The sequence below is a fragment of the Biomphalaria glabrata genome, chromosome 12, assembly GCF_947242115.1.
Source record: "Biomphalaria glabrata chromosome 12, xgBioGlab47.1, whole genome shotgun sequence".
NCBI lineage: Eukaryota > Metazoa > Mollusca > Gastropoda > Planorbidae > Biomphalaria > Biomphalaria glabrata.
Window position 1 is genome coordinate 34818111 of NC_074722.1, and position 25696 is coordinate 34843806.

The following is a 25696-nucleotide window of genomic DNA, read 5'->3' on the forward strand; positions in this document are numbered from 1 at the left end:
TTTTTACCCAGCGTGCACTGTGATTTTAAAAGTCTCTTATAATAAGTAACAAAATGGTGGGCCCTTGGCTGCAACGAGCTGAGGACCGCAATACTCGTTTTGAAATCCAGTATGCAAAAATATTGAGAATGTTCACACTAAAAGTAAATCACAATAATCTGTTGTTGTTGTTTTTTTACACTTTGAATATTACAAAGTTTATATAAACTCTGTCTGTCTGTCTGTCTCGTACAAGCTTTGAATACGTTACTTCTCCCACTTCCTATTCTGGGATCAAGTTGAAACTTTGCACGATTATTCACTGTTCCTAACAAGACAGGACTCAATCAAAAAATTTAACTAATCAGTTAATTAAATAATTGAAAATATCGAAAAGGGTAAATGAATCTTACAGTATTGAGATATATGACTGTAAATGTGGAGTTTTCCCCATCAGAACACTTTTTTTTAAAGAAATGTATTTGTTATAGTTTGCTTGTTAAGATCCCATGTTTCTTCACGAAATAAAATACAGTAACGCTACGGCATTACTACTGGCTACTGGGGTTCAAAGATTCGGGTCCACGACTTCGCCTTCACACAGTTCAGATTGCGCCCTCAACTGGAGAATGTAGATGTCCATATGCTTTGTGATGGCACAATAGCTCGTGGCCACATCCCATGTCTGTGCGGCCTGTTCAATATCATGTTCAATGGGTTGAATAATGAGCTAAATGCTGAGCTTTTCCAAACTTTTAAACTCTTTAAAATGTAGATCTATTTGTATATCTGTCGAAGGAAGGTGGAGACTGGCAGGCTGTAGTTAACTGAGTTGATTTTCTGCGTGCGTCTAGCGTGTCAGAAGGTCATGTCTAGTGTGTGTGTTTCATGTCCAGTTTGTGTTTTTCATGTCCAGTGTGTGTGTGTGTGTATAGACTGCATCAGTGTTATGCGAGACGTGCTGGTTTCATTCACTGTTAACTGTAGTCTAATTGTGTCGAATAAAGCCATGGTATTGGTAGACTAGATCTAGTATTTGTTGTCTCATTACACAGGGTTCCATCCTGGGGACAATCCAGACGACAGTCCAGAGCGCATACCACATTAACGGACAGCCATCTTTGTTTGAACACATTTTGGCCTCGATTATGGCTTTTTTTTTTCCCCTCATAAACTTTTGCAACTGTTACATACAATCCAGGGAAAACTACGGAGATAAGACTGAAAGATAATTAATCTCAATTTAAAACTGATTAGGTTTTGCATTATCGGCCTTTGACAAGTAAGTATGGTCAAGAGTTTTTGTTCTTGTGGCAGTATTATTTACCTTTGTTATGTGTATGAAAATGTATTTGGTGATATATGTTGTCAAATATGATTGGAGTCAAACGTTCACTGTTCATGGCTAGGACTGTGAGGGAGGACATCTGAGTGATAGTGCATAATGAAAGGATAAGTACGTCCTGTAACCAACTTTTTTAATCATGAACTCACGAAATATTTCTGTGCTATTTGTGCTATGAACTATGTTTGTGCTCTCATTCTGAAAGGGGCGAGGTGACTGAGTGGTGAAGACTGGGATTTTGAATTTTGGATTTTTAGGGCGCCCTTGAGTCTACACAACTCTAATGGGTATCTTACTTTAATGGGAACAAATAAAGGCGGTTGGTCGTTGTGGTACTGGTACCATACTAAAAAAAATAATAAAAAAAACACTGAACTAAAGGAAAAGCTTCTTAATTGAGACTTTGAATGAGAGATTGGCCCCTTAAAACAATTAAATCATTTAGATAATCATTCAATAACATCAATAACATCAACTAGGCCAGGTACACATTTAACTATACCTTCATAGCTATTGAATACATATCAATATCAACAATGTAATAATAATAACATAAATAAACCGCCGTATCCTGTGATATCAAGTCGTTAGTCGAGCTAACAATACAACAGTATCGACAGGCGCACGTCTTTTCTTTTTGTATCGACGGAGTTAGAGTTGTAGTTGTTGATAGCTTGTACTTCTGATATTCTTCTATGTAAATATTAAAACCTGTCTTTTACCTGCCTGAGCGGACCACTTCAGGGGCCAATTTTGAGTTTGTATTCCACACAAACTGTCTTTGTAAACTTTTTAGCGGCCCCTGAAAGGGGAATAGACGCTTTTAGTTTTGTGTGGTCTGTCCGTCCGTCCGTCCGTCCGTCCCATTTAGATCTCGTAAACTATAAAAGATATTGAAAATCCGACATCATGATATTTTAGACCACTCAAAGTTCTGATGCAACGGCTACATTTGTTTTCTGAAAGCGAAAAATTTAATTTTTAAAATCAACTATGCAAGCAGTATATTCATAAAAATACACCACTTTTACAACTATTCACTATTAATAGTAACAAACTCGGACGGCTATTTAGTAAGGGAGATGTCCATTTACCAAATTTTCAACACATTTATGCAAACAGTTTTAGATTTTTTGTCGAACAAATTTTTTTTTTACTTTTGTATTGCTAAGTTAAGTAGTTCTGCCATACTAACTACTACATTTGCACACAAAAAATGTTTACTTTTTTTAAAAAAAGAGAAAGAATCTATTTAGTATGCATATAAGTGGAACCTAATTTAAAACATTAGTTAATAAGTAGTTTTTCATATTATCGAGTGAACTGCAGAGTGTTACTGATACCACTGAACACTGAACTAAAGGAAGGGGAGATATTTTTTTTTCTTTTAAGAAAATGTTTTTTTTTTCTTGAGGCTTTGAATAAGAGATTGAAACTTTACAGAACAATTAGACGATTAGATAATCATTATATGACATCAGTTAGGCCAGGTTCACATTGAATTTCTTCTTCACTTTCACCTATCCATTGGTCTGCTGGACCGTTGGGGCACCACACAAAATCTGTCAACATTCTTTCTCCATTCTTTTCTGTCTTTTGCCTTTGATAGAATTTCATTCTGCCTTTTTACCTGCCTGGGTGGACCACTTCGGGGGCCGATTTTGAGTTTGTGTTCCACACAAACTGTCTTTGTAACCTTGTTTATGTTTGTGTAGTGTGCAAGGTCTCGACCCAACGCAGTCTCCGACCTAAATTTCACTGTTGAGTATATCTCACTATAGTGGACGTTCTAGTGGACTATGACCTCGCTAACTTCCCCTTAAGCCTAGACCAATCTGACCTCGCTTACTTCCCCTTGTGCACACTTAGGTTATCCCCCTTTCATTACATCCCACTATCAATCTCTCCCTCTTACATTGACGCATAGATTCATCTTTTTTAAAGTACACATCTATCTATATGATTCTCTTCGTGGCCCAACCATGCGGGACACTACAATGAAAAAGTCATGGAAAGATAACTCTTTTATTTCTGCAAGTCGGACTGGAGTTACCCCACATATTTTTCACCATGACAGAGAGCGAGGCTCAGAAAAAAAAGGGGGGGGGGGGCGTATGCTACGCCGCGGGTCAGCTCGTTGTGAACAATAACCCACCTTTCAAGCCGTTTCATTCATACCAGTTTTTCCCAAACCACGGCTCGAAGGTCATATCCGGTCCGTGGATCCAGCTCTCTAAACTACTACCCCCAGTGTCTAATAAGGCCGTAGCGTTTCGTAGAGGCTGGGTTTATGGACTCCACATTTTGTTTTCTGTTAGAAACGAGGTGGCTGAGCTGTTCAACGCTTAGCGTCCGAACCGAGGAGTCTTAGGTTCCATTATCGGTGAAGACTGTGATTTTGAACTTCGTTTGTTGTTTTGTTATATAGACCCCCCCCCCCCCCAATGTCCACCCAACTCTAATGGGTGCATAACATTAGTAAGGGAAAGTAAAGGCGGTTGGTTGTTGTTCTGGGCACATCCTTGTCAGCCATAGAAACACATCCTTCTTAGGGCCTGTGTGAAGGAAATCTAAATGTCCCCTAAACCAAATAGGTGGGGGACCACTGATTCATGCTATCAAATGAAGTCACGATGATCTTTGTTAAACTTTCTTTCTATTATTTCCCCCCAACTCTCATGTATTTACACACATAGCTCATTTCTTCCAGCCACCTCGTAATGATACATCTAACTACAAACCCCTGGGTCAACACATGCTAGATCGAGAACCCTTTATGAAGAAAATACGTAGAAACAATACACGTTTCTGCTGGCTTATTTTTGCACTATTGTAATAATTACATATGCAGAGGATTCATCGTTATTACTTAGCAAATGCTGTAAGATTACTGCGTCACGATTGCCAACAAATATAGAGTAAATCGTACTTAAATAGTTGCATCAATTTTCAGATTGTCATCCCATGTGACATGTGTTTTTGACGTTCACATTTTTAGCTGTATTGTTGAATAGCCAGTTGTGACATGAAATAGATTTTCAGTCAGTGTAGACTATGTAAGCTCTTGAAAATCTTTCAGAGATATTATTTTTTTCCTTTTTAGCTGTCTATGTGTAAGAGGAAACTTCAATGTATTAATTGTACAGAAAACATGAGATCTAACCATTTATTTAATAGTTGGGACTATCATCTCCCTTAAGTTGTCTTAGAAACTTTTATCTATATATCTATAGAAATGATATATAGCATGGAATTTCTAAGTTAAAACTTTTTGAGATGATTCACGTGGCGTTATTGTGTATAGATCAGTGCAAGCACATCATTTGTTTGTGTGTTTTTCTACAACTACAAGTCATACATTTTTTCATTGGAGAGGGGGGGGGCTGTAGAAATAAGGTACTCAAGTTTGATTGCCGGAGAGGGCTTAGAGATTAAACCTGGACATATCAAAACTGTGTGCTGGAATCCTATTAGATTAGGTGGCGACTTGGCAGTTATCTATCTAGGGGAAGATGGGGTGAAATGTCACAAGGGTAAGTTGTCACAAACACTATATCGGTATAATTTTGATGCGCTATCAAAAATGCGAAACTACATTTGAGATGTTTACGGAAAAATATACAAATAGTGATAAGTTTGGTGAGAATCAATTAATCGCAAATATGTTTAAAACATCAAAATTTGAAAATTATGACAACTAGCCCCACCTTCCCCTACTCACTAGCCTGGCTGTTAAGATCTATATAACACTGGCCATCTAAGATACATTCGAAAATCTGGTCACTGGCCATCCTAGATATATTCGAAAATCTCGTCACTGGCCAGCTAAGATATATTTAAAAAATCTGGTCACTGGCCAGCTAAGATATATTCAAAAAATCTGGTCACTGGCCAGCTAAGATATATTCAAAAAATCTGGTCACTGGCCATCTAAGATATATTCGAAAATCTGATCACTGGCCAGCTAAGATATATTCGAAAATCTGGTCACTGGCCAGCTAAGATATATTCAAAAAATCTGGTCACTAGCCAGCTAAGATATATTCAAAAAATCTGATCACTGGCCAGCTAAGATATATTCAAAAAATCTGGTCACTGGCCATCTAAGATATATTCGAAAATCTGATCACTGGCCAGCTAAGATATATTCGAAAATCTGATCACTGGCCAGCTAAGATATATTCAAAAAATCTGGTCACTGGCCATTTAAGATATATTCGAAAATCTGATCACTGGCCAGCTAAGATATATTCGAAAATCTGATCACTGGCCAGCTAAGATATATTCGAAAATCTGATCACTGGCCAGCTAAGATATATTCAAAAAATCTGATCACTGGCCAGCTAAGATATATTCGAAAATCTGATCACTGGCCAGCTAAGATATATTCGAAAATCTGATCACTGGCCAGCTAAGATATATTCGAAAATCTGATCACTGGCCAGCTAAGATATATTCGAAAATCTGGTCACTGGCCAGCTAAGATATATTCGAAAATCTGATCACTGGCCAGCTAAGATATATTCGAAAATCTGATCACTGGCCAGCTAAGATATATTCGAAAATCTGATCACTGGCCAGCTAAGATATATTTGAAAATCTGATCACTGGCCAGCTAAGATATATTCAAAAAATCTGGTCACTGGCCATCTAAGATATATTCGAAAATCTGATCACTGGCCAGCTAAGATATATTCGAAAATCTGATCACTGGCCAGCTAAGATATATTCGAAAATCTGATCACTGGCCAGCTAAGATATATTCAAAAAATCTGATCACTGGCCAGCTAAGATATATTCGAAAATCTGATCACTGGCCAGCTAAGATATATTCGAAAATCTGATCACTGGCCAGCTAAGATATATTCGAAAATCTGATCACTGGCCAGCTAAGATATATTCAAAAAATCTGGTCACTGGCCAGCTAAGATATATTCGAAAATCTGATCACTTGCCAGCTAAGATATATTCGAAAATCTGATCACTGGCCAGCTAAGATATATTCATCAATTTGACTGAGATCAATCGTTATGATAGCCCTGACTGCAGATCTGTGACGTGGCAACGAGACCAATAGCTACTTGCTACGTCATAACAACGATTGGTCTCGATCTGACCACCTAAGTTTTATTCGACCCGAACCAATCTTTATAGAAGTCCTCAACACTGACCTGCGACGTCTCAAGCTGTGGGCAGTGGAGGCCAATACAGACAGTACAGACCTGTGATGTGGCAACGAGCTATTGGTCTAAATTACCCTCAGGTTGTGACGTTGCAGGTCAGTGTTCAGGCCTTCTATAACTATTGGTCTCGATTAAACTCACTGGCTACCCAGAATCCTTTGGATTCTTGGCTGACTCCATAAACGTTCTTCATTGTTTGAATGCAAGCAGAGAATACATGTTCCAGACACCACAAATACCATTATACACTTCCAAACGATTATCGCCCCTTGCTACACTTAGCCGTTATGTTTCCCTCCATAAGTCAATATAAGATATGTTGCCTATAGTTTTTCAGGAATACACTTCGCCAGATAGCTTGACGACAAAATGGGCTTGTTGTTGATGTGCGTTGTCATAGTGATAGCCGCATCGGAACGATTGGTCAGTGCTGATGACCAGCAGCAACTGGGACTGTCAAGGGCGTCTTCCACTTTCTCCCAGAATCTCTACCAGAAGGTGGCTGTCAAAGAAACTAATGTCGTTTATTCACCTTACAGGTAAGCTAATTTGCATACATATATACCAATTTACATTATATAAAAAGTATACATTTACATGCTAAATTATAATAAATATAAGATAAATTATGATTCTGTCTATAAATATAAGCTACTTAGAGCAAAAATATGTTAATTTGCATTCTTCTTACAAGACATTTTGCCTAAATATTTGCTACTTTACATATATATATATATATAGGGAGGCGCGGTGGCTGAGCGGTAAAGCGCTTGATTTCCGAACCGGGGACCGGGGTTCGAATCGTGGTGAAGACTGGGATTTTTTATTTCTGGATCTTCGGGCGCCTCTGAGTCCACCCAGCTCTAATGGGTACCTGACATTAGTTGGGGAAAAGTAAAGGCGGTTGGTCGTTGTGCTGGCCCTCGTTAACCGTAGGCCACAGAAACAGGTGACCTTTACATCATCTGCCCTATAAACCACAAGGTCTGAAAGGGGAACTTTACTTTTTTTTTAGATAGATCGATAGATATGGCTCATTCTGTCTCGGAAGACAACGGATGGGCCCAGATGAGTTTATCACAGTTCGGTCACATATGGCTAGCTGACAGGGCAGCTTTCTGTTTATTTCTTTCGACTGCTGCAGCTTCGTTTCTTTTGCTCTCTTTGCATACATTTAGTTTAATCCATATTAAGTAATCTATGATTTGGATATAGCACATTGTCTTAAAAAGATAGGCAGAAAAATAAGTAAGAGTGTCACTTACGTATTCTCCGATTAAGACTATCTCTCTATGGTTTCCTACTGTCGTGTAGCTGCTATGGATCAGCTCGTAGAGAAATGAGATTAAATTTTAACCCTGTCGTAACGAAGTCGCCCACAGCAGTTTCCCTTCTCCACGCAGCTGATGTATCCAAAGGAGCAGCAAGTGTCGCTAAAGTTTGGGATCAGACACGTCACAGGCGCTGCCAGGGTATAGCTGCTGTAGCTAACTCAGCTTAAACCACTACTTCACTTAAGTTTCTTTCCCTTGTTCAGCTTGATCCGAGCTAGGGTGTCGGAGAAATAAGGTGTACAAACTTTTTATCAGACAGAGTGAAGATATAAGCTTTGTAAAAAAAACAACAACTTCAGAATTGTCCTGAAAAGATCGGCTGAGATTTTCATTCAAGAAGTCTCTAAATAATTGTTGATTATGTCATTCCCAAAATTATTTTTGCTGACGTGTCTCAACATTTGTTCGTGTTGATGTTCAAATGTCTTTAAAAAAATCATATAGTATGGAGTTTGAACGTCATTCCCAGATGTCCTGCGGGTGGTTTTGTCTCCAGCTTTTCATTTCTGAAGGACCTCCGAAACTTGTTAAACAAGCAATCATGCATATATATTTTTTTTTCCTATTGTGTAGCATTCACTCGGCCTTGACCATGACCTACCTAGGTGCCAAAGGGACGACGGCCACTGAGATGACCCAGGTGCTGGGTTTTAAATCTGTCAGCAGCCCTCATCAGACTTACCATGACCTCATTGCAGACGTAGGTATTTTGAGTCTTAGTTAATGGCTAGAATTTTGAATGTTCATTCAGAAATGAAAACTGTTACGTTCTAGGCCAGAGGTTCTCAAAATTTTGATCCTTTGTCCGAAAACCTCTAATTGAAAAAGCTAAAATCTAAATTACAAATGTAAAATTACGATTACAATTTACAAATGTAAAAAAAAAAAAAAAAAAAAAAAAACATTTTGTTGAAGGAGTATTTACTGAATTCATAACTTTTGTTTAAAATAAAATTTAAAAAAAATAATAATGACCTTAGACAAAGGTGAAAGGTATTTAGATTATGTCCGGCTCAGTGTTTGTAAATAACAACCGCTAATCTAGTCTGATGCTTTTATTTGTGATGGGGGCTCAATACGTATAAGCTGAATTAGTCCCCTTTATAGATCGTCGTCGGGGCTTATTACGGTAATTAATAGGCTCAATATAAGCTTTGTTTTTTTGTTTGTTTGTTTGTTTGTTTTTTAATCTTGCTAGTTCATAGTTTTTATACCATAGTTAAAAATGTTTAATAGTGTCATCATTACTCTCCATTTTCCAGCATTAACTCTTTATCTCCGTAATTATTTACCACATTCTGGTGGAATCAACGCTGGTATCGTCAGTTAGGAGAGAAAGAGTTAACTTTTCTGTCATCACTATCTTTGAAGGTTTGCGGTGTTCAATGGTTAAAATATGTCTTGTACTATCTTTCAGTGGAACTCCCAACATTCCGTCGAAGTCCACACTTGTAACGCCATATTCATTAACCCTTATGAGATGGTCCTACCCACCTTCATAGACCAGACCCGCGACTACTACCTGGCCACTGCCGACAGCCTTGACCTTCAGGAGCCAGAGAAGGCCATCAACGTCCTGGTAGCCAACAAGACCAATAATGTCATTCCCCAGATGTTGAAACCAGGTAGGTCTGAGTCCAGTCGTTAGAGAAGGCCTAAACACTGACCAGCAACGTCACAACCTGAGGATAATTTAGACCAATAGCTTGTTGCCACATCACAGGTCTGTACTGTCTGTATTGCATAGCTTGTTGCCACGTCGTACAGACCTGTGATGTGACAACGAGCTATTGGTCTAAACTGTCCACTGATTGTGACGTTTGCAGGTCGATGTTCAGGCCTTTTATAACGACTGGTCTCGGTTGGTCATTTGGTCATGTGGTCCAGTGGTGACGTAAAGAAACACGTGAAGTCACGTGTTTTCCCATCTTTTTTTATACAACAAACGACCTAATTCGAATCACACAGGGATATCACGTGACAGTATGATCTTGGTGTTTCATCCATTGACGTCATGTGACCGTTAGTTTTGGCGAACGATATCCATCGTTAGCGTTAATTATTGTCCTAAAAAACAACTACGGAAGACCAATTGATGTTGTGTAGAGAAAGTCAATACCTTCACCTGTCCCTTGGTCTTTTGGTCCGTCGGTGCACCACACACGATCTTTTCACCATCTCGCTCCATTCCTCTCTACCTTTTTTTCAGGATGACAATCTCATTCATTGACAGGGCTGTCCATGTGATAATAAGTGTCTTTCTCTAGAGTGACTACCAGTGCCATTGTGTATGGACAAACTAGTTGAGCTTAAATGTTAGTCTTGGAGTGAACTGTTAAGAAAGTCTTTTGGTGTACGACTCAGTAGAAACGGTTCAGTGAACAGTTGAGTGCTGAAACTTTCATCGGTGCGATTGGGGATCGATATCTTCGTGTTAAGTAAACGTCTGGTAGCGAACCATTTTTAGTCACTTCACAACAAATATGCCAAAAACAAGAAAGATAATTCAACTCATGAAATAAATTTAATTGACCTCAATTAAGATGAATAGAATTTTGATAAAATGTCTTACTGAAACATTTTTTTTGGGGGAAACTCAGATACTGCTTTCCTTTTAGAAAAAAAAAATAAAAAAAGAAGATCCAAAGTAAATAGATATTTATTCGTTGCTTAGATCATTATTTTTAAGCATGTTAAAAAAATGTTGTTGAATATTACTTTTAAATATCAACCTATAAATAGAAGGCAAATAAGAAAATGTGTCGTTTGAGAAAAAAACAACAACGTGTGACGTCACAGTCCCTCAGAAATCATGTTGCTCCCCACCCCTCCTTTTTTTCGACCCATTAAGCTCGCCCCACAGGTTAAGGAAAGCTAGGTTTTTCTGAAAGGCTGCGCTAGAAAAAGAACCGCAACCCCGTGTTTCTGTAAGATATTAGATGTTGGAAAGAATTAGAATCGATGACTAAATAAGCTAACATGACTAGATAAGATGAAATTAATAAATAAGTTAACATTACTAAATAAGATAACATGACTAAATAAGATGACCAAATATGATAGCATGACTAAATAAGATAGCATGACTAAATTAGATAACATGACCAAATAAGATAACATGACCAAATAAGATAGTATGACGTAATAAGATAGCATGACTAAATTGGATAGCATGACAAAAAAGCATGACTAAATAAGATAACATGACTAAATAAGATAACATGACTAAATAAGACAACATGACTAAATAAGATAACATGACTAAATAAGATAACATGACTTAATAACATAACATGACTAAATAAGATAGCATGACGTAATAAGATGAATAAATAAGATAACATGACTCAATAAGATAACATGACTAAATACGATAACATGACTAAATAAGATAGCATGACAATAAGATAAAATGACTAAAAAAGATAACATGTTTAAAAAAGATAAGATGACTAAATAAGATAACATGACTAAATAAGATGACTAAATAAGATAACATGACTAAATAAGATAACATGACTAAATAAGATAAAATGACTAAATATGATAACATGTTTAAAAAAGATAACATGACTAAATAAGATAACATGACTAAATAAAATGACTAAATAAGATAACATGACTAAATAAGATAGCATGACTAAATAAGATTACATGACTAAATAAGATAACATGACTAAATAAGATAACATGACTAAATAACATGACTAAATAAGATAACATAACTAAATAAGATAACATGACTAAATAAGATGACTAATTAAGATAACATGACTAAATAAGATGACTAATTAAGATAACATGACTAAATAAGATGACTAATTAAGATAACATGACTAAATAAGATGACTAATTAAGATAACATGACAATATATGATTGCATGACAAATAACGAAAAGTATGGCTTTGAACACTATCCACTTCTGATTTCATGACCACTCCCAAACAGGCACGCTCGATGCCAGCACAGTTCTAGTCTTGGTCAATGTGCTCTTCTTTAACGGGACATGGGCCAGACAATTCAGAAGAGCGTCCACTACGCAAGCAGACTTTCACCAGATTGGCGGAACAACTTCAAAGGTACAAAGTCGACGATATTTTAGTACAAAGTCGACAATATTATTAGTCGACTACTTTTATTCAGGTTATATGTTTTTCTGATTTAAAAAAAAGTCGGTTGGGTTTAAACGGATTAAATTTATATCATATAACTAATCTAGGGGACTATTGTGTCATTTCAAGACTAACGACTATCGGGAAATCTCGGGTAAAACAGACAAGTTATAGACCCTGGCATTCCATGCAACTGTTAATGATTAAATGATTAGATTAAAGAAGCTTTGTCAACAGATGGAAAACCTATATAGAAAATGTAAAGAAACTAAGGCAGAAAGAGTTTATAAAAAGTATATAAAAATTAAACACCTAACCCAAAAAGTAAGCAGAAGTAACGTCTGCATCTTATAAGATAAGATAATTAGCATCGTTGTTGTCCAATTGAAAAGGAATTCACAGATAAAAGATCAATGTTGGTAGAGCTCTTTTTATATTCCTTCACAGAGTCCTAGAAACAGATGACCTTTACATCATCTTCCATAGAAACCACAAGGTCTGAAAGGGGAACTTTACTTAGTTTTGACTATATTCCTTTAATGAAAAACTTTGTACCGCGATATATATATATATATATATATATATATATATATATATATAAATGGGGGGGGGGGAATTATGGTTGTAAAAACTGAGAAGTTCCTGTAATACAGAACAAATCATTAAGCTATGATCTATGTATGCTCCCTAGATGGTTACGTTTATTCTGAGCTTCGTTGATTTAAAGAAAGCAACAGTGTGGTATAGGTTATGTTTTGCTTGGCTGTATTTGAAGTCCTAACATTGTTCCCACCAGGTGGACATGATGCATGATTTCGAGAGCCATAAGCGAGTGAAGAGAGACAACACGAATGATTTGGACGTAGTTGCATTATCTTTCCTTGGGGATAGATTTTCTTTATATGTCGCTGTGCCTCGTAAAGGTGATGGAATTACTTCACTGGGTAAGCAAAACTAAGCAACTCAAAACTAAACAAATATGGCTAGAAAAAAAATGTATACAATCGGATATTAGCCCCAGCAAGATTTGCTATAAGTCAAGACTAATTTTGTCCACATTAAAAAATGTATAACACCATAGCACTGATTTTTTAAGAGTGCAACATATATAATGTATATAAGTATACTCCGTTGTATGTGTCTTTAAATGGAGTTTATTGAACTTAATTACATTTTTATCTTACAACATGAAGAAGGTTTAAACATTTAAAATATATTTCTGGTGTCAGATGTGAAATCTTTCCAAAGGCATGATTTTCTATTTTGCTATGATTATCACACTTATGTTAGACTTGACTTTGGTTCTTATGTTTCCACTAAATCATGCTACTTCTTGACCATTTCCAAAAAAAAAATAGTCCAAATTATATTTTCTTTGGTATTGAACAAGGGAAAGAAATTGTACTTGACTGACATGGTAATATACGTTGAATTAATCCCCTATATACTTGGAAAGAGAAAAGTTTGAAACTAATTTCCTACCTTAAAATTCCAACTCTTGAATCAATAAAGTCCTTTCCAAATCGATGTTGGATCTAGACCTAGACCTAAATCTCTAGCTAAATTTAAATTTCTTTTTGAAACTTTTTACTTTGAAAAAATATAATTAGATTTTTTCCTGTGTGGCCAAAGAGCTAATAATTCTTTTCTCTTCGATATGCATAAACTGTTAAATTTCTAGGAAAATAGAGCCGTTTTTGAGATCCGTGTCTAGGTTCCAAGTTCCACCCACCTCAGGTTCCTCATGAAGTTCTGATAGTGGTATTGTAAAAAGTGGAAGTAACTAAGCTGTCTTTACCAAAGACAAAAATATATAGGTCTGTAGTCTTTACTTTAAATATGGAGATGAATTTACTTTAGAAAAAGCTTATCGCTATATGCGCTGTACGGCACGGAATAACCAAAGTCTAAATCTAGGTAAGTAGGTCGTCTTTAATAACATTTCCTTTTACGAAGGAAACACTAAACAAAAAACGACATTGGTAGAACAATTCAATTTCGACGCTCCAGAAATATTAAATAATATACATTGATTTTATGTAGACCTTTAAATGAGTCGGATGCATATTTTCACCTCGCCTTCTTAGACTTAGAACCTTCCGCGTCGCTTGATGCGTTGGGTGGCAAGCTGTCTTCATTAACAACTGTCTTCATAAACAGCTGTCTTAATAAACAACTGTCTTCATAAACAACTGTCTTCATATCAGCTGTCTTCATAAACAGCTGTCTTCATAAACAGATTTCTTCATAAACAGCTGTCTTCATAAACAGATGTCTTCATAAACAGCTGTCTTCATAAACAGCTGTCTTCATAAACAGCTGTCTTCATAAACAGATGTCTTCATAAACAACTGTCTTCATAAACAGCTGTCTTCATAATCAATTGTCTTCAGCAATGTTTTTAGCCTCTTTCCAGCTTAGCGGACGTACAATCCTGAGAGCTTCCATGATTTTCTCTTGCCAACCTACATCCAATATCACAAGACAAGCCTTCAACTGGAACCCACAAGGAAAGATGAAGAGGGTTACGGTCCATTGCTAAATGGGGCAGCGATTTAAAAGCAGATGAGATGCAAATGGGCAAGACCTGGGGACAGTTGGATAGACACGCCCAAAACTGAGACGCCTGGAGGTGTGACAAGTCAAAAAATCGCTGTCAGAGTCACTCAAATTTATCACAGCATTAATTATTATTTTTCATCATTTATTTATTTTATTTTAATTATTTCCCCATCCTACCCCTAAATCATTCACCCGCCACACCTTTTCCTCTCCAGGCTAGACTTAGTTGACCACCTTGGAGATAGCTAAGGCGCGTCCTTTCATTTATCTGCCCTTGATCGGGGAAGGGTAGACACACAATCTCTTTTGTCTTCCCGCCGGATGTCTGAAGGACGATCGCGGTTGACACCACCTTGGTTTGAATGCAAGCTAATCCTTCTCCCCCCCCCCTTTCTCTCACGTCTCTCTTTGATCTAAGAGATTACCCTGGTCAACACACCGCGTGATACTCCAAGGTGCGGCTCAAGTCTACTTCACCCACGTGTAAGATAATGCTAAGCCTAGGACATTTCCGGTGTCCGCCCACACTTTTCAGGCATATATATATAGTAAACCAACTCAAATCACCCTCTCTTTCGCATTCGAGCTGAGCTATCGAGTCTGGACTATATCACTTATTCTCCCTCCTAGAGGAATACCTGGTGGTAAGCCGAACTTAATCACAAGTTCCATCTTAATTACTCTGTGTATATTTCCATTGGATTTTATCATGTGTATTTTGCTAGTTCATTTATATTTAATTAGTGCATTGTGTATTTCTCACTGGCGTAAGTAGAAAACATAAACATGTCCTATGTATTTATTTATGTATTGCATTAATCTATTAATGCTACGTTGCTCAATTGATCGTTGATGCAACCATGTATATACTTGTACATCTTATTTTATTTTCTTTATCTCGGCTGACAACCGTGATAATCTTACTAGCGCACTGATACTGCGTCTAGAAAAGAGATACGAGTTATCTCCCCTGTAACGAATTATCTCCCCTTTACTCATTTTACTCTAATGAGAGTTGCGACGCTTGAAGGGACCTTCAAGCACGCTCCATTGTTCTCAACCCACGGTCATATGTAAACAAACCATCTGGATCGCTGACCACCGCCCAACTCACCCCCCCCCCCCTTTTCTTTCTCTATCCACCTGTGTTGTTTATTTGAGACTATTACTTCCCCTTCTATGTACATTCGTATATTATTATTTCCCCTTTTATGTGCATTTCTATATTGCCACTATCTGCCCTCTATTTTCCAAATCCCATTTATCATCATCTCCCCTTTATGCTCTAAAGCAATTTTACCAATCTGACGAATGCACCTCAGTCGAGGGCATCGATAAGATGCATGAGAGACATGTCCTAACTTGTCTTTGTTTATCCGCAGCCTCCCTCAGGTGTCTGCCTATTTATGTGCTGAGTGCTATCCAGCACTGCACTGTCCTACTGAGACCTGCCTATTTGCCTATCACTTATTGCCCAGTTATTGGATCAACGATCTATTTACCTGCAGTTGTGCTTAGTGCTATTCAGCACTGCACTTGCCTACTGAGATCTACTCAACGCTACCACTTGGCGCTATCGGCATTGCCCGCCTATTCGACAGCCCACCTGCCAAGCTATTAGGCGCGACGTCCCTATAGAGTCAGATCTGTGCGAGACGTCATAGCTACGCCAACCCTCTGCAACTCACTGGACATATCCTGTTACCCACACTGCCCATGGCAGATCAGCTCTGCCCGCAGTAACCTTGTGCTCACGGTATCCGGCCACCCGCCATACTGTGCCCACTACAGATACTAGAACTTGGGACTGAGACTCCACAAGAACTATATCGCCGGCGTCCCTCTATCCGCTAGAGCGCCACCTCCAGCTGCAGAACCTCAAGCCAGGACACAGCCAGCTGCGACATCAACAGGAAAAACCAGCTAAGTCAGAGGACAAAGTGACATACTCTCTTATTATGTGCAAGAGTGATGATTAAACATAGAATATACTAGAGATAGATGCAAACCCTCCCCCTTTTTATTATTATATGTATATTTATGTAAATAAATATCCTTTATTTTAACTTTTGTATCAATCTCTCATTGCTTGTCTCGTTGCGTGTCTGCTCCCGATTCATATGCTGATAAGTGGGGGTGTGATAGCATTAAAAATAATCATCCCCTAGACATAAAACGTGCCAAACACACGTCACATTTCCCCACCTGTCACAGGAGGAAGCGGGCTTCTGGTCTGTGCCCCCAGACGGGACCACATGCAAAGAGGATGTTAATGGGCACTACCACAATGTCTTAATTAAATCAGGGCCGACTTAATGCATAGACAAACTAGGCAGCCACTTAGGACCTCCGATTGGTGACGGCCTCGAACAGCACTCAAAACAATTTTTAGAGAAGAAATAGTGAAACTTGTGCCCCAATGTTATTGCTGGAGTAGGCCTATACTAGGATTTAAATAAATTGCGTAACTGTATGTTTGTTTATTTATTTATTTTTCTATTTCATTCGGGGCCACCAAAGCCACTTCGCCTAGGGCCTCCAATTATCTAAGTCCGGCCCTGATTAAATAATATATCGTTAACGTTCATCGTGCATAAGATGTTGTAAAATGTTTTACATGTTTCGGATGTTCCTTCAGAGTTGAAGATAATTTACTTCCTAGTCCAAACCTCCCGCAGGACGACGGGGGGATGGGAACGGGCAGGATTTGAACCCTCGACCATCGATAAACCCAAACGACAGTCCAGCGCGCAAACCGCACGACCAGGCAGATTTTCGTTTTCTACCGAGATGTTCTTCTTTTTCCACCCCCCAGAGACTCTACTGTCCAGTCCACAGAATGCTGAGCAACTCTTTGAAGGGCTGGACTTTGATTATTTCCATCTGAGTATCCCGAAGTTTAAGATTGAGACCTCACTGGAACTAGACAGCGTCCTCTCAGCCATGGGCATGGCAACAGCCTTCACCGCGGCCGCTGATTTCAGTGGTATCAATGGCTCAGGTTAGTATTGACAATTTTAAGTGTAGCGTTTATGCTAAATTTTCATGCTTGGAGGAAAAAAAAAGCAATAAATAGCTAGCTTTTTTTTTTTGGGCTTATCCGATGTACACAATATAGAAATCGTTGATAAGATTTGTTTACTAATAGGTGTACGATAATGTTTGCTTTGTTTTAAGTACTGCAGAGTCAAATTCTCTACGTTTTTCAGTTTGTGGCTATGACATAATGGGGAACTAACTATTTTTGATTACTTGTAAAGTTAGGAGTGATTCCCCTTATGTAGTTTATAAAAGGCCTTGCAAACTGTGCTTAGTTGCCACTTGCTCCTGAGTTACCAGCTTGACCACTTGACCTGTGTTGTGAATAGTATTTTTTTTCTGTTAGTGGTCGTGTGGCATGGGGTAACTCAGGAGCAAGTGGCAACTAAGCACAGTTTGCAAGGCCTTTTATAAACTACATAAGGGGAATCACTCCTAACTTTACAAGTAATCAAAAATAGTTGGTTCCCCATTATGTCACACACAAAATAGTTTTTTATATAAAGGAAGCATTAGATTAGAAGTACTCTTTATTATGACTTCAAACCGAAGACTATTTTAACAATTTATGTGTCACTAACTTGCTGCATTAATGGACGTTTTGTTCGAAGAAAAAAAAAATAGACAAGAACCGACTAGTTAATTAACTGTTGGTAATTAAATATTTTCTTTGGTTACGAACGAGGGAAAGAAATTGTACTTGACTGACATGGTAATATAAGTTGAATTAATCCCCTTTATATACTTGGAAAGAGAGAAGTTTGAAACTAGCAATAGATAACTATAAAACAGACGCTCTTCTCGGGTACATTGGTTGGTCTGTCGGCTTGAGGAGGCTTGAGCCCTTGAGTTCGAATCCATGTCGTTCAATTTTTTAAATATTTTTTTTACATTAATAGTAATAGTCACCCCCTTCTTTCTTCCCCTACCCCTTTCCAACTGGCCCAGGCAAGTGATAGGATCATAGCGTATTGAAAAAGCTAAAATCATGAAATAGCGCTAAATAAAAACATCGGTTAAAATGTATCTAATCGCATAGATTTTTTTAATGTTAGTCTAGATCTATAACAAATGGATAAGCTTTATTTTTTTTAAGTAAAAAAAATAAATATAAAGTCCCGCTATCTGACCTTGCGATCTAAAGGGCAGAGGATGTCATGGTCATCCGTTCTTTGGCCAACGGTTAACGTGGAGGGTAAATAAACAATTTAAAAATATATTTTCTTGATTATCTGTATGCTATATGTTTTAACGATACGGTCAGCTGTGAGTTATTACTTTATTTAAAAGTTTCATTCGATTAATCTTTTGTTTTGTTATGTTGTTGTTTTTTTTATGAAGACGGAACTGGGTGCAACATTTTAACTTCTTACTCAACATTGTTCCTCTCCAACCTTGACATCTATCTCAGTATTGACCATTTTCTCTTTTCCAGGCGGTCTATATATCGACAAGGTCATTCACAAGGCGGTCATTGATGTCCAGGAAACAGGAACCGTGGCCGCTGCGGCGACAGTCGTATCAATCAGCAAGGGATTATTTATGTCCCCTGGGGCCCCAGTTGTTGCTGACCGCCCTTTTGTGTTCTTTCTGAGGGATGACGTCACGGGACAGATTCTGTTCCAGGGGAAATTCTCCGGCTAGTTCGGTCACAGTGTTTAAGCTGCAGTATTTTTTTTTTTCTCTTTCAAATGCAACAAGGCTAAAAATAGTTTGCCAGTAGGTTATATTTAGATTTAGGTTATATTTAGATGTGACGACGTTCTTGTTCTATATATAGCTTACTCATCCAGGGGAAATAATCCTTGTAATAAGGTATACAACTAATTTATTCACCACAGAATTTGTACTTGAATTGCCCGAGATGTTTGCTTCTAAATTTACCCTGCTAGTTTTACCTTCTCAATAAACAATTATTCTTAAAATGAACTAGGGATGCTACTTTATTCTGTTTGTTTGTGAATTTACCCATTGAAAAAGTTTGGCATGTTTCGGATGTTCCTTCAGAGTTGATTAATTACTTCGTAGTCCTACTCTACCACGGGACGACACGAATTGGGAGCAGGCAGGGTTTGAACCCGGGACCATCGGTAAGTCCTAACGACAGTCCAGCGCTCAAACCGCACGACTAGAATATGAAATTAATTGACAGTACAAGAAATAATGAAAACCTTAATTTTAAAATAAAGCAGCTTACATAGCAACATATATTTCACCTTTAACAAATTTAAAGTAGACCAGCGTTTCCCAAATAGGCAAAGTGTTCAGTCGAGGAAAAAGTTTGAGAAACACTGGTTACATTCTCCTTATTTACAGTCATAGCTAATCGATATCCGGCCCTTATTCTTCCCTAAAATAATATTCAGCAAGAGAGAAAATGAAGAGACAAACATATGGAGAAATGTGGAAGCAATATAATGGAATCTAAAGAAAAAACATCAGAAAATGCTTTTTTTATATAGTTCTTTAATACATTCGTATTCTGTACATTGGATTAGGGTCGGCCTTAGGCTGATTTCTCCAAATTGCGGCCCCGCAATTTACATTTAGCATATGGCTCTTTTCAAAGGGTTTTAAAGATGTAGGACTTGAAGGGTTAACATGTTTAGTGTACCGTACTATTAGCGTGACTTCAATTATCCGACTGGCGCCTACTGACTGTGACTTGCTTCCTATGCATGTTGTATAAAAAAATATTGATATAATGATCTAATTAGTGATAGTCGTTATTGAAACAGAAACATTAGAAGAGGGATCTCGCATGCATCTATTAAATTTGGCCCCGCAATTAACAAGGCCGGCCCTACATCAGATATACCAGAAAGCTTGTTAAATTATGATTTTCCTCCAAAAATGAAAATTTCCCATTGGAGACACTATTGTTGGTATCGAAGCTATGAAACAAAACCATAAGAAATATCGAAAGCAAGCTGTTAAGCTGTAGTATTTCACCTTTTAAAAAAAAAACTCTTTTGAAATTATATTGGTTCGTCTGTCTTAGTTCTTAGAGGAAAACTGTCTTGACCTATACGCTCAGTTGGGTTCGGCCTTGTTCGTAACGCAGACACATCTGAAAATGTCGTTGAAGGTTGTTCTGAAGGAGGTGCTCATGGGATAGAAAATAAACAAAGGAATGGCGGCATCGATGAGGTCAAAGGCCGCCAAGAAGTAGGTCATACAAATGAATATATTGTGATACGTCCTTAGGAAGTAGAACTCGTAGATGAAATATTTGACCGTGTAGTGGACGATGCGAGGGGTCAGCATGACCAAGTTGACGCACATGACCACCAGAAGCATCTTGACCACCTGCCTGTCTCGTGTGGACATTTGATTCTGCTGGCCAGTTGATTTGCTAAATTTGGCTTTCGTTTCTTTGGAACACTCTGAAAGCAAAGAAAACAGGATTTGAGAGGGGAAAATGGTGTCCCATAGAATCAAAGCAAAACTGGAGTCTAGCCTTGACCTTGTATACATTATGAATCAATACATTAACAAAGGCGTAGATGAATTTTTGTTACATAAAGAAAGGAGGAAGAAAGGTGACCCCATTAAGTAGACACGCCTTCTAATACTCACTTCTATAACATGTTCAGCTAATGTTTTGTCTGTTTTGTGTTTTTGTTTGTTCTAAAACATATTCAGCGGGTGTGGATTAATTAACTAAACTTCAACCCTTGCAACCTAATGAACACATGATATGTATTAAGCGGTAAGTATTGTTTTGAACACATGTAATGCAGTAAACACATGAATTGAGCACAAGCAATGTATTAAACACAGTAAAATGAACACATGTAATGTATTAAACACATGAAATGAACACAAGGAATGTATTAAACACATGAAATGAACACATGGAATGTATTAAACACAAGTAGTGTTTTTGAGCACATGCAATGTATTAAAACATAGAATGAGCACATGGAATGTATTAAACACATGGAATGTATTGAAACATAGAATGAGCACATGGAATGTATTAAACACATGGAATGTATTAAACACATGGAATGTATTAAAACATAGAATGAGCACATGGAATGTATTAAACACATGGAATGTATTAAACACATGGAATGTATTAAACGCATGGAATGTATTAAACGCATGCAGTGAACACAAGCAATGCATTACAATTCACTTTTAAAACACATTCAACGGATGTGGGTTACTGAAAAAAAGCTTAGACTAATGCTATCTAATAAGAGCATGCAATGTGTTAAACACAAAATATTTTCAACACATGCAATGTATTAAACACATAGAATGAGCACAAGAAATGTATTAAACACAAGGAATGTATTAAACACATTGCCTGCGTATCAAAAGCTAGATGTCTACTGGTCTCTAGTATTTCTTGAAACACTCGCAGAAGTTTTCATTTACCAAATCTTTTGTTCCGTTACTGCAACAATTTCGTCTCTTTCTTTTTATCAAACCTTTCAATGAGCCTCGCCGAGCATAACAACCCAGAAAACACCAAACAGTGCAAGAAATTAAAAGACGCAAATGGATATGGATTGGAATGCGAAGAACGATGGTAAATATCGCCAGCAAGCTCTGGACTGGAAGAGAAAGGCTGGGTGGCCAATACAGAGATGGAGTTGATTAGAAGGATTAATTAAAGCAATTGGAAGAGAAAGGCTGGGTGACCAATACAGAGATGGAGGTGATTAGAAGGATTAATTAAAGCAATTGGAAAAGAAAGGCTGGGTGACCAATACAGAGATGGAGGTGATTAGAAGGATTAATTAAAGCAATTGGAAGAGAAAGGCTGGGTGACCAATACAGACATGGAGGTGATTAGAAGGATTAATTAAAGCAATTGGAAGAGAAAGGATGGGTGACCAATACAGAATGGAGGTGGTCAGTAGACCGAGAAGCACAAGATGGACATGGACTCGATTGAGGGGAACTACCTAAAACAGAGTCTGATGGCCAAACCCTTTGCTCCACTGGCTGTCAGAAGGATGAATTAAAGTAAGTCAACCGTGTAAAGCATAACACTAGCTGCTAGATAGAGTGTATTATATATATAGGCCTATTAGCCATTTAAGTATCTGAAAATTCATACGTTAGTCTATGTATAAATCTGTCTAGAATTTATAGACCTTCAACCAATTTATTGTGTATAAAGTTTAAAAGAGGCCATTTGAAAATTCAACAACAACAACAAAAATAGGATGAACAAAAATGTATAATTCAAGCAGCAAGTTTTTACTTTCTAGACAACAGAGCTATAATAGTCAGTGTTGGTTGGGGGGGGGGGAGACAAGGAGGGGGGAAGGGGACAAGGGGAGGCTAGCACTTTATTTTTTATTTTGACTTTTCGAAATGAAACTGATTCGTCACATTTAACACAGGCATGGACCCACAGAAACACACACACATACACACACAATTTATGTACGAACACAACGCTAAGATAGTGTAGCTAGGACATCATTACACCTCTGTACTGACAACCCGAAACGGAGTCTAAGCGAATAAACTTTTAAAACAGTAATGGCAATGTATTCGGTTCCGGAGATCAAGGATGGGTGCAGTGTTTCACATGATTATGCCGACCCAGTTGCGACCTGCATATTTTACCGATTATCATGCAGACAAACATTAAATATTACAAGAAACATATTTGTGATCTACAGCATTTGAATGAAATGTCACGATTACACAACTTTTACGGTGTTATAACAGAAAGGCGGTGAGGGAGTTTTATTGTTATTATTTGTAGAATACTCTAATTGAAGATACTTGAAGTTACAAAAGATTTCAGGTAGTCTGAGATCAACTCCAATTGGTAGCAAGGCTGGAGGGTCTAGTCCTCCCATAGAGCCTTGGCGAGAAGCTCTGCTGTTAGGCGTAGTGCCTTAAAGCTTCCATACAGGTCAAGTGACTCTGCAGACACACTTCCCAGCAGGTGCGGGCACTCTTGCAAGATATGCGCCACTGTTTCCACCGATTCTCCACAGTGTCGGCATCGGGCATCAAAATTTTGCCGGAACCGGGCCAAGTAAGCACCAACAGGGCAGTGCCCCGCTCTACACTGCGCAATAATGGATTGTTCAGGTAATCACAGTGTTAATGAATGCCAGTTATCTGATATGAGATTAACAGAAGCAGAGAATGAGAGCCAAACAGGCAGAAAGAGAGAGAGAGAGAAAGACAGAGAGATAGAGATATTAGAAAAGCGAAAGAGAGAGAGAGAGAGAGAAGACAGAAAGAAAAAGCGATAAAAAAAGAGAAAGAGACAAAAAAGAGAAAAAAGAGAACAAAGAGGAGCGGATGTTTGGAAATCAAAGCTAAATGTTGCTGGAAATGTTCAAACAGCTGTTTTCAACAAAAGCAATTTCTGTGTGAGAGCCAGAGGCGTCATGGGGGTCGGTGTCAGCCGGTGCTGCCCGCACCCCTGCACATTCCCGGGGGAAGGGGGGGCGCCTCTGGTGAGAGCCAAGTTTACATTACTATTTTATCACACTTGGCCTTGCTTTACGCTATTAATAGATCTAGTGTTTCAAATTTACGTGCATTGATAAGATAGATAACTTGGACATATGTAAATTAATAAATAATATATTCAAGTGATAGATGAGAAGCACCAATCACGGATTCTCAAGAAATTAAAACATTTTTACAACAAATTGGTAGATCTAGGCTTAAATAAGGGGGGCTAAGGGGAGGGTTTGGTGTATAGGGGAAATTTAACAGGTTAGCAATTATCATGATTTCCATGTCTTTTGTGTCTCCTGCCCGATGAAGCCTGCTAAAAATAAAAGAATATAAAAAGGTCATTAAACACGAATGTGGTTTCCAAAGATTTACATAGATGACGATATAACAAGAATAAGTTGATCTCTGACCTATATTGGAGTCCCACGTCTGCCCTGCCGAGGCCGACTTCAATCGGAACTGCGACGACTTCCGGAGGTGATAAGCAATGATGGCGGTGGATCCGGCGATGATCCCCAGGCTCGAGGTAGGCCAGACGATCCCTGACAGATTGTAGTACTGAAACAGAGGTCCGGGGTTCCGGCTGAAGAAGACGTTGTTCACGTAGACGGCGATGGTGGCGTTGTAGTGGTCGCTGAAGATCCAGACAATGTCGTAGACGAAGAACATGACCATAAAGCAGCCAAAAACCACGGCGGAAATGAGGAGCCCGAAGAAGAGCGCCACCTTGGGCGTGATGAGTTCCTTCACCTTGAAAGGCATGCTGACGCAAAGGCAGCGCTCGACGGAGACGTACGCTGCCAGGACGCTCGCCACGTAGGTGGAGAAGGACAAGAAATAGTTGAACTCGATGGCGGAGATGTTCGACCAGCTCTTGGCGAGAGCGGCCGAGGCCAGGCTCATTGGTCCCGGCAAGCGCTGCAGCACGCCCGCGACGCACTTGAAGAAATCCCAGCAGGCGATGATCGTCATGGAGACGGACACGCTGTCCTTGAAACCCTGCTTGGAAAACACGATCACCACGAGGATGTTGGTGACTATGCCAACGCAGGCAACTATGAAACTGAAGCTCAGGTCAATAATGATCTCTGCTATTCTTCTCTGGTCGTTGGTGACAAATATCTCGAGCGGGACAAACTCCCCTGATTGGCTGTCAGTGTGAACGGTGGGCAAAGAGTTATGTGAAGTATTAGAAGCCATTTAAATTCCGCTTCTTAAGTGTTGATTTATACTACGATATAGAAAAAACTCTCCAACCGTTGATTACAAGATGTTTAAAAAATACGCTGGAATATACGAGCAAGATAACCCGCCTGCGACCTATATATTTTGTCGGATTTAGCGCAAACAAAGCCGTTGTCTGTATTTTTCAAACTTGAATAAAAATGCCTTATTAATGAGCTGAGTAAACCTAATTAATATCATAACATATGCCTATGATATGTCTGATAACTATAGACTGTTAATCTATTTTTGCAAACGAAAAATTTATAGAATTAGATCTTATTATACATGCGTTGTATAATGTAAAGTTTAAAATGTAATTACAATTTAGGAAAGAGATTTTTAGAAAATCAGTTTTTGGAAACAAAAATTATTGATTCACTTGAGTCGTGAGTTATCGATTAGTCTGTCAGGATTAGGGAAGCAAAGGGGAATATGAGAATTCTTTTTTAGACTGATTAAAA

General features: G+C 38.3%; 2 protein-coding genes across 2 annotated transcripts; one reads left to right on the forward strand and one right to left on the reverse strand.

Annotated features, from left to right (window-relative positions):
* Nucleotides 1-1286: 1286 nt before the first annotated feature.
* On the forward strand, nucleotides 1287-19484 carry LOC106075108 (leukocyte elastase inhibitor-like). The gene is made up of 8 exons (XM_056006919.1): nucleotides 1287-1435; nucleotides 6837-7046; nucleotides 8415-8541; nucleotides 9259-9466; nucleotides 11791-11921; nucleotides 12751-12898; nucleotides 17332-17517; nucleotides 18991-19484. Exons 2-8 carry the CDS (start codon nucleotides 6877-6879, stop codon nucleotides 19197-19199), a joined length of 1179 nt encoding a protein of 392 aa, XP_055862894.1. The 5' UTR covers nucleotides 1287-1435; nucleotides 6837-6876; the 3' UTR covers nucleotides 19200-19484.
* Nucleotides 19485-20527: 1043 nt separating this feature from the next.
* On the reverse strand, nucleotides 20528-25410 carry LOC106075107 (uncharacterized). The gene is made up of 2 exons (XM_013236022.2): nucleotides 24419-25410; nucleotides 20528-20941 (listed from the first exon to the last, which is right to left on the reverse strand). Exons 1-2 carry the CDS (start codon nucleotides 25206-25208, stop codon nucleotides 20589-20591), a joined length of 1143 nt encoding a protein of 380 aa, XP_013091476.2. The 5' UTR covers nucleotides 25209-25410; the 3' UTR covers nucleotides 20528-20588.
* Between the last annotated feature and the right edge of the window lie 286 nt (nucleotides 25411-25696).